Source organism: Sorex araneus, chromosome 1, assembly GCF_027595985.1.
Source record: "Sorex araneus isolate mSorAra2 chromosome 1, mSorAra2.pri, whole genome shotgun sequence".
Lineage (NCBI taxonomy): Eukaryota > Metazoa > Chordata > Mammalia > Eulipotyphla > Soricidae > Sorex > Sorex araneus.
Window position 1 is genome coordinate 337359882 of NC_073302.1, and position 19010 is coordinate 337378891.

The following is a 19010-nucleotide window of genomic DNA, read 5'->3' on the forward strand; positions in this document are numbered from 1 at the left end:
TTCATTGTGGATATAGTCATAATAACTAAAACCTAATATTCATTGAAATGTTCTTCGTGAGTGAAAAATCCTGGTACACAGTTACATAGAAATGCTAGTCCTAAATAAACTTAATTATATACTCAACTATGCAGCAAATCAAGATAGTTCCTAATAGTTGAACAATGTTAACCTCAAAGAGATGCAAACCACACAGTTAATCTTAATAATTTATTAGTTTTTATATGTTACTATGGTAGGAAAATATTAATATGTTTAAATTCATATTGTTATGTAAACAACCCAAGTGTCCAAGAACACATGATTGGGTAAAAAATAATATATATATACTATATATACATACATATATACACACATGATTGAATACTACTACTAGGTTATAAGATGAAATCAATCAGACAAGTTGTTTCTATGTGGATGGATCTAGAGAATATTATGCTGAATAAAATTATTAATAAGAAGAGGAACCGATACTGAATTATCTTTTTCATATATCTGAAATATACATAGCAAAGAAGTAGTAAATGCCCAAAGGCAACAGAAACCAGCTTATTAGTAGGAAGTTTTCCATAGTAGGGAAAGGGGAAGATATTTGTGTGTTTTGTGGAGTGGATACTTGGACCTTGGTTGAGGGAAGTGGACACTCAGTGGTGCTGGATACCCTTTCATTAACAGTCTACAGGGGCACCCTGCAGACAACGGCTCAGAAATTCAGACAGACTGCCCCACGTTGGGCGCCATTTTCTCCTTTTCATATTTCACACGAAGTTGTTTTAACAAATCCCGTCCCCATAGGGTAATGGCTATTGGAGCAACATATGGCTGAATTTCTGCCTTGTCTCCATCAGGATCAGTACAATGAAGGGGTCGCACACTCTGCTGTACGTCAGTGATCACACCCAAACCAGAAAAAGTAACATCTACACTGTGCTTTTCCCAAATCATAGGCCATTGATGAGAGGCAATAATAGTAACATCAGCACCTGAATCCAACATACCTTCCAGTTTTATTCCACCCGCAAAGGTCATAACTAAAGTAGGTTTATCATCAGTTATCATTCTTGCCCAAAATATTTCTGCGTTAGTACATCCAAAATCACCTTCTCTTTTCATGCCTGTACTTTTCCCTGATACATATGGAAGCAGAAGCAATTGAGCAATGCGCTCCCCTTTTAATATCCTGAAGTCTGCTTGGACAGTGACTATGAGCCAGGTACACAGAGGCTTGACATTAGATAAATTAAGTTTCTCTTACCAATTTCTTAGTTTTTGTAATTACTAGAGTATTCAGAATGTTAAGATGCTTAATGACAAACATAAAGAGGCTTAATGACAGACATAAAGATCTTTCTTCTAATTTTTTTCTCAGTTTGAAAAAGTGCTCACAAGCTTCTCCTGGCTCATTGCTTGGGGTTCAGTTTAGGTGGCATTCATGGAACCATGTCATACTAGGGGTTGAATTTGGGAGTAGCACATTCAAAGCATGCAAAAGCACATTTAACTATTTCTTTAACTCCTCTATATTTCTTAGTAATTCCTTATGTATCTATAATTTTCCAGCATAAAAATTAAAAATCACAGTGAGATTTAAATCTAATAAATAAAACACAAAGTTTAATTCTTTAATTGTGTTATACATATGTTGTATAAGTGTTGGAGATGTAGAACACTACTGCTAAGTGAAGAAATATCTATTGGATTAATTGGTCTAAGTACTAACTTGTCATAATCCAATTCCCATCATCAAGACTTCCTCCTGGAGATGATGGTGTTGGTGTACAATTTGGAGGGCTGTATCCAACTTCGCATTGACAATGAAAGAGTTCATTGCAAATCTAAAACCAAAATTAAATGATAATTGAGAGTACTTTGTATAAACATAAAAATCAGGTGTTTTACTTATTATGTTAAATACAAATGAATTATTAAGTTAGTATAATTTATAATGCCATAGTAAAATTAATGTGCAAAATAGAGATAAATATAATAAATGTTAATTTAATATATTGCTAAATATTTCAGATAATTTCTTGAATTTAATATCTTTTTGATAGATAACATTTAAAGACAATTGAATTATTCTTGTAAAAAAATCATAGTATACTAGCAAGTAACATTTATAAGATTTAGATTTTGAAAATAGTTCTAGATTTTAAAAATTCATTCAGAATCAGTTAAAGACAAAAACATAAGAATTTTCTTCACACCTTTTCCCAAAGAAATCATGTAAAACTATGTATTGAATAATTCTTTCTGAGAAAAATCAAGAATGTGCTCACAAGATAAAACATTTAGAAATGTATAAAAGAAAAAGTCACAAATGTTGGTTTTTCAAGCAACCTCACCTCTGAGAAGTTAGTTCAAAAGTAGCAGAAATATTAAAATAAGGACATTCCATTTAAAAAGTTAAGTATTCTAGGCCTATATAATGTGTCCCAACCCTTGACACCTGCACAAGAAAAAAGATACCTGGAAACACTGAGATTTGGAAACTAACAGGGAAATCCTAAAGAATCCGGGTAACACAGAGTTAATTCTTCAGATACTCACTCACTTAGCACCCAGCACACACTTGACCCCCTTCTATCCCAGTCAACCGCCCACCTTCACCACCCCCACACACACACATAATAAAGTTGACAGGCACCCAAACTCGTACAGGAAGAAAACTCATCAGCTGATCTTAAAAGTACCTAGAATATAGAAAATTATCTCTAGGAATGCTCTTCCTAATCATAGCTGGCATGCACCATTGTTGCATTTACACTATACACTCACAAAGAGAGGATACCACTTCAGCATTATACCTGTCAGACAAGAGTTTGCTGACTTGTGACCATAGAGTCCTTGTACTAGTCTACCTCACCAGTTCTCCACTAGAGTCAGGACCCAGAGTCCAACACCACTGGAGAACTGGTGTGGTAATCCTGCCCAGCTAGAGAGTTCTGGGTGCTTCTCTGTCAATGACTTCGGGACAAAGCAGAGAGTACTTTGAGTACATAAAAGCAGCAAACCTTGAGCTTAGAGTCTAAACTGCAAGATGGTTAAGGTAAACCAAACAGGCTTCTACACGCACCAAGTTTTGATTTATTCCTGAACAAAGATTTCTATTCTACTCGGTCTCCAGAAAGGAACAGAAAGCAGTAGCTGAAGGAAGAAAGTAATAGAGCAAGTGAGGTCCTTGCCATGCACATGGCTGACCTGAGTTCAATTCCCTGAACCCCATACAGCCCCCTGAGCACTGTAAGGAGTAATCCTTGAGTGCAGAACAAAAACTAAGCCCTGAGACCCGCTGAGTGTGCCCTGACCTCTTACTTTTCCCACTCACTGAAAAGAAAAGAAATATACAGCTCAGATCAGCCACTGACTTGACTCAATAAGCTTGACACAGCAAACTCCCAGTACTGACCCAGATACAGTGGTGAATGGAATCATCATTGACACCTAGTCATCACAGGATGGCTAATCTTGTACCTATTATCCACATAGCATTGAAAACAGTAAAAGAATAGAGAAACCCACCAGCATTGATGGATAATGTCAAAAGTGTAAAGTATATCAAAGCTTTTTGCTATCATTGATGAGAAACTTAAAATGTCATTAAATTGAAATAAACTATACAGGAAAATCCCAATAAGAAAAAGAAATTGTGAGATAAATTTAATAAGAAATCACTGAAACTAAAAGAGCATAGTAGGGGAACTAAAAACCTCATGGAGAAAATAGGCAGTAGATTGATGGACACAGAGGATAAATAATTATGCTCAAGATCAAAATAAAAGAAACAGTTGAAGAGAATATAATGAAAAATAAGATTTAAAGAAAGAATGAAGAAAACAGCTAAGACCTGTGAGACAATTCAGAAACAATATATTATTGATAGGGTTCCCAGAAAGAGAGAAAAGGGAGAAGGAGGGGAAGTTGATGAGATAAGTACACGCAATCCTAAGAAGCTCAAAGTGTTTCAGTTATAACAATTCCAAACAAAATAATATCAATAGACATCATAATTAAATGGCAAACTAAAGATAGTGAAATATTCTAAGAGCTGTAAGAGCAAAGCAAAAAACTACCTATAAGTGAAGGTCTCTTAAAAATAACAGTGATCATTTAAATGAAACTGTACAAATTAGGATGAGATGGTAGATATAACTAACACACTGAATAAGTACACTACCAGACAATAATTCACTTTAAAAATTAATTTTTTTAATTTTTTCTTTATTTTTTAATAGGTGAGTCACTGTGAAGATACAGTTACAAATTTACCCATCTTTGTGCTTGTGTTTCCTTCATACAATGTTTGAGAACCCTTCCACCACCAATGTCCATTCTCCACCACCAGTGAACCCAGTATCCCTCCCACCCTCCAATCCTGTCACTCCTTCCACCCCACCCCGCCTCTGTGGCATGGTATTCCATTTTGTTCTCTCTCCTTTTGTTTGCGATAGGGGTATTGAGTGGCCATAGTGTTCAGTCTCTAGTCTACTTTCAGCATGCTTCTCTCTTCTCGTGCGGGGTCCCCAACTACATTTTACTTGGTGTTCCCTTCTCTATCTGGGCTGCCTTTCCCCCAGCATGTGAGTCCAGCTTCCAAGCCAGGAGCCAAACTCCTGGTATTATATACTGCTATTCTTGGGTATTAGTCTCCTACTCTGTTATTTTATATTCCACAGATGAGTGCAATCTTTCTATGTCTGTCCCTCTCTTTCTGACTCATTTCACTTAGCATGATACTTTCCATGTTGATCCAAAGTTCATGACTTCATCTTTTCTAACAGCTGCATAGTATTCCGTTGTATAGATGTACCAAAGTTTCTTTAATCAGTCATCTGTTCGGGCACTCGGGTTTTTTCCAGATTCTGGCTATTGTAAACAGTGCCGCGATGAACATATAAGTGCAGATGTCATTTCGACTATACCTTTTTGTTTCTTCAGGATATATTCCCAGAAGTGGTATTGCTGGATCAAATGGAAGCTCAGTTTCTAATTTTTTGAGACGTGTCCATATTGTTTTCCAAAAGAGCTGAACCAGTCGGCATTCTCACCAGCAGTGTAGAAGGGTCCCTTTCTCCCCACATCCGCTCCAACAGCGGTTGCTTTTGTTCTTTTGGATGTGTGCCATTCTCTGTGGTGTGAGGTGGTATCTCATGGTTGTTTTGATCTGCATCTCTCTGATGATTAGTGATGCAGAGCATTTTTTAATGTGCCTTTTGGCCATTCGTATCTCTTCCTTAGAAAAGTTTCTGTTCATTTCTTCTCCCCATTTTCTGATGGGGTTGGATGTTTTCTTCTTGTCGAGTTCAGCCAGTGCTTTATATACCCTTGATATCAACCCCTTATCGGATGGGTATTGGGTGAATATCCTTTCCCATTCTGTAGATTGCCTTTGTATTCTGGTCACTGTATCTTTTGTGATGCAGAAACTTCTTAGTTTAATATAGTAAATTTGTTTATCTCTGTTTCCACTTGATTGGTCAGTTGCATGTCATCTTTGAAGATACCTGTAACTTCAATATCATGGAGGGTTTTGCCAACCTTTTCTTCGATGTACCTTATGGATTGTGATCTGATGTTGAGATTTTTAATCCATTTTGATCTGACTTTTGTGCATGGTGTCAGGTCGAGGTCTAAGCCCATTCTTTTGCATGTGATTGTCCAGTTTTGCCAGCACCACTTGTTAAAGAGCTTTCCTTGCTCCACTTCACATTTCTTGCTCCCTTATCAAAGATTAGATGATCATACATTTGAGGTTGTGTGTAGGGATACTCCACCCTGTTCCACTGGTCTGTGGCTCTGCCTTTGTTCCAGTACCATTCTGTTTTAATTGTTACTGCTTTGTAGTCAAGTTTAAGGTTGGGGAGGGTGATGCCTCCCATCATCTTTTTCCCAAGAATTGTTTTAGCTATCTGTGGGCATTTCTTGTACCATATGAATTTCAGGATTGCTTGATCCATTTCTTTGAAGAATTTCATGGGTATTTTTATAGGGATCGCGTTGAATCTGTATAATGCTTTGGGGAGTATTGCCATTTTGACAATGTTGATTCTCCCCTATCCATGAGCAGGGGATATGTTTCCATTTCCTCATGTCCTCTTTTCTTTCATGGAGTAGCATTTTATAGTTTTCTTTGTAGAGGTCCTTTAATTCTTTAGTTAAGCTGATTCCAAGGTATTTGATTTTCTGGGGCACGATTGTGAATGGGATTGCTTTTTCATATCTCTTTCTTCTGTCTCATTGTTTTCAAATAAGAAGGCCATGGATTTTTGGGTATTGATTTTATAGCCTGCAAGTTTACTGTACAAGTCTACTGTTTCTAAGAGTTTCTTAACAGAGGTTTTAGGCTTCTCTAGATATAGTATCATATGGTCTGCAAGTAGTGAGAGTTTGATTTCTTCTTTTCCTACCTGGATGCCCTTAATATCTTTATCTTGCCTAACAGCTATTGCAAGTACTTATAGTACTATATTGAATAGTGCCTTTTGGTGAGAGTGAGCATCCTTGTGTTGTCACTGACCTTAGAGGAAAGGCCCTTATCTTTTTTCCATTGAGAATAATACTTGCCATAGGTTTGTGGTAGGCGGCTTTGATTATTTTGAGGAAAGTTCCTCCAAAACCCATTTTGGTGAGAGTTTTCATCATGAACCGATGTTGGATCTTGTCAAATGCTTTCTCTGCATCTATTGATATGATCATATGGTTTTTATCTTTACTTTTGTTGATATGATGGATTATGTTGATTGATTTCCGAATGTTGAGCCATCCTTGCATCCCCGGGATGAATCCCACTTGTGTATCATCTTTTTTAATGAGTTGTTGGATTCTATTTGCTAATATTTTGTTGAGGATCTTTGCATTGGTATTTATCAGGGATATTGGTATATAGTTTTCTTTTTTTGTGGTGTCTTTGTTTGCTTTTGGTATTAGGGATATGTGTCCTTCATAGAAACTGTTTGGGAGAGTTCCTGTTTTTTCAATTTCCTGGAAATGCTTGAGGAGAACTGGCAACAGGTCCTCTTTAAATGTTTGGAAGAATTCACCAGTGAATCTGTCGGACCTGGGCTCTTGTTTTGGGGGAGGCTTTTGATTACAGTTTCGATTTCCTTGATATTAATGGGCCTATTCAGGTATTCCAGGTCTTCTTGGTTCAGTCTTGGAGATTGAAGGAATCAAGGAATTCATCCATTTCTTTTAGGTTCTCTTGTTTCATGGCATACAGACTTTCAAAGTAGTCTCTGATTATCTTTTCAATCTCCTTGGCTTCTGTCATGATGTCCCCCTTTTCATTTCTGATTCTGTTTATTAGGGTTCTCTCTCTCTTTCTTTGTGAGTCTTGCTAGTGGTTTATTAATCTTGTTTATTTTCTCAAAGAACCAACTCTTGGTCTTATTGACCTTTCAGATTGCTTTCTGGGTTTCCATGTTGTTAATTTCTGCTCTAATTTTTATTATTTCTTTCCTTCAGTTAGGTTTGGGTTCCTTTTTCTGGTCCAGATTTTCTAAGATCTTGAGCTGTGAAGACAAGCTATCTATGTAGGCCCTTTCTTCCTTCCTAAGGAATGCTTGCAGAGCTATAAATTTTCCTCTTAACATGGCTCTAGCTGCGTCCCATAGGTTTTGGTAGCTTGTGTCTTCATTCTCATTTGTTTCAAGGTATCTTTGATTTCTTCCTTGATTTCCTTCCTGACCCACTCAGTGTTCAACACCGAGCTGTTTGATTTCCAGGTGTTTGCTTTGGTTCTCTGTGTCTGTGTGTGATTAGCTTCTATCTTTAGAGCACCGTGGTCTGAGAAGATAGTTGATACAATTTCTATTATTCCGATTCTATTGAGGTATGTTTTGTGGCCCAGTACATGATCTATCTTGGAAAATGTTCCATGTGCACTGAAAAAGAATGTGTATTCTTTTTTTGGGGGGGGGGGGAGGTAAAAAGCCCTGTATAAGTCTATTAGGCCTCTCTCTTCATTTTCTTCTTTCAGAGTCAGTGTTTCCTTGCTGAGTTATGTTCCTGTGGATCTATCCAGAGGTGATAAGGTGGTGTTGAAGTCTGACTATTATTGTGCTGCTAGCGATGTCCTCTTTAAAGTCTGTTAGGAGATGTTTTAAGTATTCAGCCAGTCGTTCATTAGGTGCATATATACGTTTAAGAGTGTGATTTCTTCCTGTTGTACATATCCCTTGATAAATAGAAAATGACCTTCACTGTCCCTTCGAATCTTTTTCAACCTGAAATCTATGTTGTTGGATATTAGTATGGCCACCCTAGCTTTTTTGAGGGAATTATTTGCCTGTAGGATTGTTTTCCATCCTTTGACTTTGAGTCTGCATTTGTTCTGATTGTTCAGGTGTGTTTCTTGCAGGAAGCAGAATGTTTGGTTTAGTTTCCAGATCCATTTTGCCACTCTGTCTCTTAATTGGTGCATTTAGGCCATTGACATTGAGAGAGATAATTTTCATGGGGTTTTTTGTCATCTTCCTTTGGGGTTTGTTGTTCTTGTGGGGTTCTTCCTTGTCTTACAATAGATCCTTTAGTCATTCTTTTAAGTTTGGTTTTGAGTCTATGAAGTTCCTGAGCTGTTGTTTATCTGAGAAATAGTGTATCATTCCTTCGAGTTTGAGTGAGAGTTTAGCCGGATAAAGTATTTGTGATGCGTTTATTTCGTTGAGTTTTTCACTATGTCCCACCATTGTCTTCAGGCTTGGAGGGTTTCCTCTGATAGGTCTGCTGTAAATTTAAGGGGTGCTCCTTTGTATATGATTTCCTTCTTTGACTGTGCTGCTGGCAGTATTTTGTCTCTATCACAGCATCCATCATTCTGACTATGATGTGCCTTGGAGTCTTTTTATTCGGGTCTCTTTTTGCTGGTACTCTTCGGGTTCCTTGTATCTGGATGCCTGCCTCCTCCAGCTCTGGGAATTTCTTAGCAATGGTGTCTCTCACTGTGTTTTTTTCATTGGGGTTACTTCCCTGTGCTTTTGGTACTCCAATGATTCTTATGTTGTTCCTCTTGAGGTCATCCCCTAGGACTCTGATTCGCTCTAGGGCCATTTTGAGGTCTTTTGCCATTATTTGTTGTTGCCTGAAAGCTTTGTGCAGCTCATCTTCGAGCTCGCTGATTCTGTCTTTGGCTGTAGTCATTCTACTGTTGAGGGCTCCTACTGAGATTTTTAATTCATCTACTGATTCCTTTATTTGTTTGACTTCCGTTTGTAGCTTTTAAATTTCTGCTCTCATTTCTTCCTGCATTTTCTTGGTGGACCGTTCCAATGCTTCATTTATATCCTCCCTTAGTTTATTGGATGTCTGTTTCATGGTTGCTTGGAGTACATCTACTCCCTTCAAGATTTCCTCTCTGAATTTTTTTTCTGAAAGGTCGTATAGGTGGGTAGCCCCTGTTGAGGCTTCTGGAATCTTTTGTTCATCCTCTCTTCGTGGAGGGGATTTTCGCTGTTTCTTCTTATTGGTATGGAAGTATAGAATTGAAACGTTCTAGTTGTCTATCCCTACTCCCTCTTGCTGCGGGAGTAGGGGCTCTGTTTGCACTAAATTGATAATGGTAGCCTTGTTCCTATTCTAGAATTCTTCCTTACTCTCAGGCATTCATCTTGATTTATGTGGGGCCTCTAGTAAAGGTTTAAAGCTATGCTCTCCTTGCAAAGTTTCTATTGTTCACAGATAGTTTTTGTGAAGTTAGAGTAGGCTAATATACTACTGACATAGAGTGATTGAAGATGGCCAGGGTATTTTTCAAAGGAACAGGTTATACAGATTATGCTAAAAAATAGTAACTGTGGCCGCTCTGGCAGGGGCCACGCCCCCTGTGAGACCACGCCTCCTGAGATACAGGCCACACCCACAGTAACCACTTGGACACTGGCAGTGCTCTGTGCAGGACAGGGGCAACGCAGTTGGGGAGTGAGCAGAGGCGTGGCGATGGAAACAGGGTCTGGAGGGTTGTGGGAGAGCCAGGGAGGGCGGGGCCAGCCTGAGAGCGGTCCAAAGCCCAGTAGGAGGAATTCACGGTGGGCTGATTACCTGGAGGACAGGAGCGACACAGTTGGGGAGCAAGGAGAGAGGTGTAAAAATTAATTTTAATGGGAGAAACATCTGATGGTGCTTGCTTGCTCCTGGTTCTATACTCAGAAATCACTCCTGGCAAACTCCAGTAACCATCTGGGATGTCAGAGATGAAGCCTAGGTTGGTCATGTGCAAGATAGATGCCTGACCTGCTGTACTATCTCTCCAATCCCCCTAACAGGAATTCTTTATAGAGTTTGGCTATCATTTAAGTTTGAAGTAGTGACACAAAGTTTTACTGCATACAGCAACTAAAGGAGTTCATGAGCAGTTAACTAACAATGCATGAAGAATGAAATATTCACAACGCAAATAAAAGTCCAATAAAACAAGTATTATTCAAACATATACAACCTGATAAAAAATTTAAATCAGGTTTTTTCAACAATTTTTTCAGTGCCAATGTCCTGAACTTAATATTTTAAAGACACTGCATGTTGCGATGTATCAGATCAGAAAATTAAGCATAAATTTTTGCTAACAAGTAAAACCCTTGAGCTACCATGATAAATCCAAGATCATAAAATTGTATAATCATTGTTTTCAGTTGGGGAGAAAGCATTTATTATTATTCAACACCTGAGTGTAATAAATACTATCAACAAAGTGAAGATTAAAGAAATTTAACATAGTAAGGTAGTCTATATACAACCAATTTACAACTAATAACTATACTTATTGGGAAAATTTGAAAGCATTTCCTTTAAGATCAAGCACAAGACAAGGCTATCACTTTCACTGCTATCATTTAATATACTATGGGAAGGTGTAGTCACAATAAAGCAGGAAAGATAACATAAAAAGATTCGAATGGTAAAGGAAAAGACAACTGAGAACAATTCACATAAAATGATATTGTACTTAAAAACAACCAAAATCTTTTAGAGTCTTAAATTTTAATTATATAAATAAATTTTGAAAGTTTATCCACATAAATATGTAGCATTCTTATATGTAAATAGACAAGAAAAATATTTAAAATTCCCTTTGCCATGTGAGAAAAAACAGTAAGTATCTAGGAATTAGCTCAACAAAAGTGGTGAAAAAAAAGTACCTCGTAAAAATCATAAATATCAAACAAAATAAATAAAACACAGAAAGTGAAAACATTTCCCTTGTTCATTTTGATTAGAATAATCAATATTATTAATATGACCATCCTTTCCAAAATCATAAAATTTGAATAAAAACATACAATTCCCAGATAACCAAAGTAATTCTTTTAAAATAGAACATTCAGAGTTATCTTCAATGATTCAATGCCATTGGTCAAGTGAAAAGAAGATAAAGAAATAGGACAATATTAAATTAATAAGCTTCTGCACTACAAAAGAAATGATTCACCATAAAAGATAAAACGTCACCTTGATAAAATTTATGACTTGGAGAAATTATTTATCTAGTATCCATTTGACAAAGTAATTTCCAAGATATAAAAAGCACTGGCAAACCTTAACTAAACAAACAAATAAACAGCTAAATCTCATCAAATATGGGGAGAAGAGATGAATAGGAACTCTCAAAGAAGCCATACAGATGAACAATAGGTACGTAAATATTCCTGAATTACTGATCATCGGTGAAATGCAAAACAAAACAAGGAGCTATTGCTTCACAAGAGTGATCTAGGAACACATGACAAAGAATGAATACAACCAATGTTGGTGTGGATATGGGGGGAGAAGGCAAGCTCATGCCTGCTGGTGGGGATGCACACTGGACAATTATTTCTGAAAAACAATATGCACATTTCTCAATAAATAAACAATTTAACTTCTATATGACCCAAAAATCCCACTCTGGGCATCTACCCAGATGCCTTGAAAACCCTACTCAGGAAAATATCAGCACTTTTATGTTTACTGCAGCACCATTCACAATAGACAAATCTGGAACAACTCAAATGTTGAAGAACAAATGAGGATTAAGAAACTATGGTTTTTTAGAATAGTACTTGGCTCTAAGAAAGGAGAAAGTCATGCATTATGATACTATGGATGAAACTGAAGGGCATTATGCTGAGAAGCACTGTGGCACTGTCCTTCTGTTGTTCATCGATTTGCTCGAACGGCACCAATAACGTCTCCACTTGTTATTGGTGCCCATTACTGTTTTTGGCATATCAAATATGCCAAAAATAACAGACTTGTTACTGTTTTTGGCATATCAAATATGCCACGGATAGCTTGCCATGCTCTGCCATGTGGGCGGGATACTCTGTAACTTGCCGGGCTCTCCTAGTGGGATGGAGTAATTGAACCCGGGTTGGCCACGTGCAAGGCAAATGCCCTACCCACTGTGCAGAATGAACTCTCACATATGTAATATAAAAACCCATAGCAAGGAAACAAGAAATGGCCCAGATCAACAGAATATAAGATCTGGTATACACCAGGAAAAAATGAATTCATGAAATCTGCTAATAAATGGATGAACATGGAAAATATGTGAGTGAAATGAGTCAAAAGAAGGGACAGGCATAGAATGATCGCATTCATTTGTGGAATTTAAAAGAAAGAAATGTTGCATGAGAATAATATCCAAGAACACTAGGAACAAGGCCAGGGGGACTGGTCCACAGTTGGAAACTTGCCACAAGTGTGTGTGGTGGGGCGCTAGAGCATTAAGACATAAAAGGTAACACTATGAAAATGATCACTGAAAATGACTAATGTGGACAAGAACTTAGTACTGAAAGTAGGTAAAGAAGGAATATACCAGTATCAGTATTATAAACTCGAAAGGAGAGAGAAAGAGAAAGAGAAAGAGAAAGAGAAAGAGAAAGAGAAAGAGAAAGAGAAAGAAAGAGAAAGAGGGAGAGAAAGAGGGAGAGAGAGAGAGCAGGAGAAAGAGAAAGAAAGAAAGAAAGAAAGAAAGAAAGAAAGAAAGAAAGAAAGAAAGAAAGAAAGAAAGAAAGAAAGAAAGAAAGAAAGAAAGAAAGAAAGAAAGAAAGAAAGAAAGAAAGAAAGAGAAAGAGAGATAGAGGATCAAGCACTGGGGGGCATTGGTGATGTGAAATTACAATGATGAAGGGACAGCTGTTGAAATATTGTAATACTGAAACCCAATCATGAAAAACTTTTCAACTATCTATCTCACGGTGCTCATTAAAATTTTTTTTTTCTTTTTGGGTCACACCTACGATATTCATGGGTTACTCCTGGCTCTGCACTCAGGAATTACTCCTGGAGGTGCTTGGGGGACCATATGGGATGCCGAGGATTGAACCTGGGTCGGCCACGTGCAAGGTAAACCCCTTATCCACTGTACCACTTACCACTCTGGCCCCAAAAATTTTTAAGAGAAATAAAGATCTGATCTACATAACTGAACTTATCAGGGCAATAAGTTAGAGGAATGGGTGGGAATGATGAGGTGGGGGTTGAGGTTGGGTGAGGGTGGAGCGAAATAAGACCCTATGGTGGCAGGTCTGGAGTTGTAATGTATGCAAGAACCCCACCCCATCCCCACGAAAGCATTGTAAACTGTAAATCACAGTGGCTAAAATAAAATTTTAAAACAAATTAAAAATAAGATAGGAGGGCTGGAAAGATAGAACAGTGGGTAATGTGTGTGCCTTGCAAGCAACTGTTCTGGCTCTGATCCTTGGCACCATATATATTCCCTTAGATTCACCACGAGTGATTAGTGAGCACACACAGAAAAACAAACATATATACCTAAATAGAATAATACACAAACACATTATAATCAACTCAGCAAGAACAAAAGAGAGACATACTTAAAACAGCAAGAGAAAAGAAAAATTAAAAAAAATAATTCAAAAAAATAGAAAGAATATCAAGCTCACAACAGATCACCCATGAAGATCGTGAAAGTATGAAGAATCCATCCTTGCAATGAATACAAATGATCACCCACAAGAGCAAATATCTACGGGGAAAATAGTCAAAATCAACACAGAAAAATGACGGAAAACTCATCTGTGTCATATATTTTCCTGAATATCATATATATTTCCTGAATATCAGTGAATTAAACTCTCCCATTAAAAGGTGGTGACTGGCTAGGTGGGTCAGCAAACATAATACATCGAGTTGTGAATTACATGAAAAAGGAATCCAACTAATTGTACAAAATAAATACAGGCTTAGAGTAAAAGAATGAATAACAACCATACAAGCCAAACAAACAAAATATAGCTTAAGCTACCATACTTCTATATAAAACCAAACACCATTCACTCTAAATGAATTTCTTAGAGATTGGTGTGGACATTGATTATTGGTTACGGGAACAATAGATTAAGAAGTACTTATGCTTATCAACATGGGTGTACCAAAAGAAAGGGCAGAAAAGTTAATAAATCTTCTCACAGACCTAAAGAAACACACTGACAGAAACACAATTCCACATTCATCATTTGAGATCATCTAGACAGAATGTCAGTAAAATTACAAGAGCCCAAAATGAGGAATTGATAAAACTTGTATTAATTTATTCATACAAGGCCCTCTATCTCAAGAATTTTATTACATCTTTTTCTCTAAAGGACATGAAATACTTCTCTGGGTAGATCACATACTAGAGCATAACTTAAAACAACTATAACTCAAACATACATAATTTCAAACATTTATAAACACAAAACTACCAACCGCCTTCTCATACCACAGTACCATGAAAGTTGAAATTAAAAAGAAAGGGGAACTTCAGTAGCTGGAAGCTGAACAAAATGTCACTGAATAGCAACTGTGAAAGTGGAACTAAAAAATTTCCTTGAAACTAATGCAAGAAAATAAACTAACAGAATCTATGACACAGAAAAGCTATCCTAAAAAAAATAATAATTCATTGCTATAAAGGCCTACATTAGGAAAGGGGGAAAAAAGCTCAAATCAAACTTAAATACACAGCTTAAAACACCTGGAGTTGAATAACAAATGGATCCCAAAACTAGAAGGAAGGAAAGAATTAAAAATATAATATTTTTTATTTAAAAAAATTTTAAACATGTTCTTTAAATATGCTTTTTTTAAAAATAAAATTTATTTTAAATATGCTCTAACTGAGCAGAATTCAATGCTACAGAAGTCAAAGAAGTAATGCGGAGTCAATAAAACCAGGAGCTGGTTCTCGAAAAAAAAAAAAAAAAGAATGGCAAATCGTTGACCAGAGTCATAAGGGAAGTAATGAAAAATTCCTTAATAAATCATATGAGATGAAAGGAAAGAATTACATTAAACTACTCAGAAATTCAAAATGTGATTTGAGTTTACTATGAATAAATTTTATGCGGTTAAACTGAAGAACCCTAAAAAAATTTTCTGACTCATTTGATCTCCATGAACTGAATGAAGAACAAATAGAAAACCTGAGCAGGCCAATCATAGTTAAGAAAATTGGAACAGTAATTGGGAGTCTTTCAAAGAATAAAAGTTGAGTTCAGGTAAGTTGTATCAAACCTTCAAAGAAGAATTACTACCTTTACTCATTAAATTCTTCCAAAATGCTAAAAAAAAAAAATGCAGGAATTCTTCTTAATGGCTTCTATCATGACAGCACTGCATTAAAACTCAAATTTCAGATATTACTGAAAACAAAAATTTCAGACCAATTTCCCAAAGGAAGATTTTTGCAAAATCCTCAACAAATTCTAATGAATATTAGTCAACCATAATAAGAAAATCATACACCATGATCAAGTGGGACCACAAAATGCAAGAATAGCCAAGATGTAAAGGGTCCAAAGATAATGGTTTAACTAGTAAATGCTTTTATAAAACCAATACTGGTGCAGCTCTTTCATGTTTGTAAAAATGACCTGCTTTCTGATCATGGTTTAACATGAAGATGAGGGGCTGAGCCACGGCACAGCAGCTCCTGCCTGCAGCCAACTGGTTCCATCCCCAGCACCACAGACGCTCTCCTGAGCATTTTGTAAACAATTTTTAGACTTTATGAGGTCTTTTGTTTGTTGGATATTGTCTCTGGGACATGAGAGGCGAATGTGCTGGTTACCGTAATGAGAGTTCACTCTCCAGTGGGCATTTAGTATTCTTCCCTCTTCTGTACTGGAGCCATAGCACAGTGGGTTTGCCTTGCACCCGGCGGACCCCCGGTTCGATTCTTCCGTCCCTCTCAGAGAACCCCGCAAGCTACAGAGAGTATCCCAGCCTCACAATGGAGACATTACTGGTCCCCGCTTGAGCAAATGGAATGAACAACTGAGGCTACAGTGCCACCACAAATCAGATAAAAATCCTGCTGCTCATCGATTTGTTCGAGCGGGCACCAGTAATATCTCTCATTGAGAGACTTATCGTTACTGGTTTTGGCATATCCAATACGCACGGGCCACCGACGCTGGGGCTGGATACACTCGGTAGCCTGCCTGGCTCTCCGAGAGGGGCGGAGGAATCCAACTCGGTTCCACCGCGTGAAATGCAAAAGCCCAACCGCTGTGCTATCCCCAGATAAATATATATATAAACAGTGAAGAGAAAGGTTTTGACAAAACCCAACATTCACTCATGATTTAAATAAAAAGAGTCAACAAAGTAAGATTATATATACCACCATACTCAAGAAATCAATGATCTCCCATCCGTACTAACCAGCCTCCCGCCCCGTTTAGCTTTGGAGATCAAACGCGTCTCGGAGAGCTCAGCACAGTACGGCCACAACTAGAGCCATTGCCCAGCAGACAGGATGTTTGAATTGCACGAAAGCGATGACCATTAGTGTTTATGCCGCTCTCAGCCCTCTATCGGTTTTGCTACTGCAAGCAAGAAACCATAAGCACATTCTATTGTTTCAGACAAAGCTTATCAGGGGAGAGCGCGAACGCAGTCCCCCACTACCACAAATTATGCAGTCGAGTTTCCCACATTTGGGGAAATCGCAGGGGTCAGCACATCCGGAGTGCAATGGATAAGCCTCGCCCTGGGAAAACCACCTTCGTGATCATGGTATCTCCCCTGCCAGGTAAGTATGAGTTGCTAATCTAGCCTGGCACCTCAACCTGATCATCAACACACTTCATAGTTATGGTCATTTTGTATTTGTATTATTTTTTGTATTCAGTTAGAAACTACGGAAATACTCGTAATGAAAAATTAAAAGATATAATTTCCTATATTCAATAAAACGTTTTATAATTCAAAAATAACTAACCAGCAGTCTGTGCGCGCATAATTTGCATATCCACGCCTCTGAGCGGTACTTAACCTTTTCTGCAGTCCCCTCCCTCCGCCTCCGGAGGAGAATACTTTCGCTCAGGCTTCAGAGGTGGTATAACTGGGAAGATTTTTGTTTGCTTCCTTGCTTTTCTGGATCTACACAGAGGTTCTGATGTGGATTTGTCTGCACCCAACGCTGCAGTGCCGAACCTACTGGTAGGCTGTGGGCTAAACGGCTCCCACAGGGCAGGCGCTGCAATCCACGCAGTGCAATAGATTAAATCAATTAAATCGGATTGAAACGCTGCTTCTCTCAGCGACTAAATTACACACTCAGCCCCGGTACGTTTCTCGGTATACGGATCCGGGTACTATCTCCCCCACCTATTTTTGGTTATAGGTTGCTCCCGGCAGTGCTCAGAGCTTACTCCTTAGCTCTGAGCTTACTCCTGGCGTTGCTGAGGTGAGGTGTGGGTGGAGCACAGCAGGCCCTACTTCTGGCTCTGAACTCAGTAGTGAAAGATTAAAATTATAACAAATCAAGATGTTTACTTCCATTGCCCTTTTTATTTAATATAATATTAGAATCCCTAACAACAGAAATAAAGCAAGAAAATAAATGAAAATAATTGGAAAAGAAACCAACCTGTCCTTATTTGCAGACGACATGATAATATACTTAGAACACCCTAAAAAGTCTGTTACGAAGATCCTAGAAACTTTAACCAATACAGCAAAAGACAGGCAGCAAAGTCAACACAAAAAAATTGGTCACATGCTCATAGACAAATAATCAAATATAGAGAAAGAGATAGAGTGCCTATTCCATTTAATATCAAAAAAATCAAGTATCTACATTCCAACACAATAGACAATGAGAGGGACCTAATAGCATGTCTCTTTTGAAAGAGAGGAAAAGACCTTAGAAAAGTGGAAAACACTCTATTGTCAAAATAACCTTCCTATCTAAAATATGATATAAATTCAATTCAATTGCCATCCAAATTCTAATGTCACTCTTTTAGGAACATGAAACAATGATCAATAGTAAGGTTTTTATGAGGTGGGGGGCCAGGACTGATAGTACGGTGGGTAGAGTGTTTGCTACACATGGCCAATTTGCATTTGATCCTCTGCACCCAATATGGTCTACTAAGAGTTATCTCTGAACACAGAACCAAGATTAAACTCTGGTTATGTGATCCCTAAATAAAAAATTATGATTTGTATAGACCCATAGAATATCCCAAATAACGAAAACCATATTGAGAAATAAGAAATTGGGAATCAAGGCATTACCTAACTTGAAACTAAATAATAAAGCTATTACAATAAAAACAGCATGGTACTGAAGTAAGAACAGTCTCCGACTAATGGTTTTTAATCAGTTACCTAAAGACAAGTCCCAGATTTATAGTCATCTAATTTTCAACAAAAGAGCTTTCAAACATGAAATGCAGTAAAGATAGCCTCTTCAACAAATGGAGTTTGGGAAACTGGAAAGCTACAAGTTAAAAAAATGAAGCTGACTCCATATCTCATACCTTATAGAAAACTCAACTCAAAGTGAACCAAAGGCTTTGGTATCATACCAGAACCTACAAAATAGATATATAATACAATATAGACAGAATGCCCACAAACCTGTACTTTCAAGGTGTTTTTAATGATACAGTTCTATTGTAAAAGAAAGGCTACTGAAACAAAAATAAATGAAACTGCATTGAACTAAAGAACTTCTGCCAGGCAAAAGAAACAATTATTTTTGGTAGTACTAAATGACATCATCC

General features: G+C 37.5%; 1 protein-coding gene and 1 non-coding gene across 2 annotated transcripts in view; both read right to left on the reverse strand.

Moving 5' to 3' along the window:
• Positions 1–711: 711 nt before the first annotated feature.
• LOC101543291 (A disintegrin and metallopeptidase domain 3-like) overlaps positions 712–19010 on the reverse strand; it is an 84411-nt gene continuing 66112 nt past the window's right edge. Inside the window, exons 18-19 of the mRNA XM_004606924.2 lie at positions 1721–1835; positions 712–1202 (exon numbers count right to left, since the gene is read on the reverse strand). Of these exons, the coding sequence (XP_004606981.2) occupies positions 712–1202; positions 1721–1835 (606 nt within the window). The remainder of the gene's footprint in view (positions 1203–1720; positions 1836–19010) is intronic.
• LOC129401352 (U1 spliceosomal RNA) lies at positions 16871–17034 on the reverse strand. Its single transcript, XR_008628282.1, has one exon. It is a non-coding gene; the product is annotated as a U1 spliceosomal RNA (small nuclear RNA).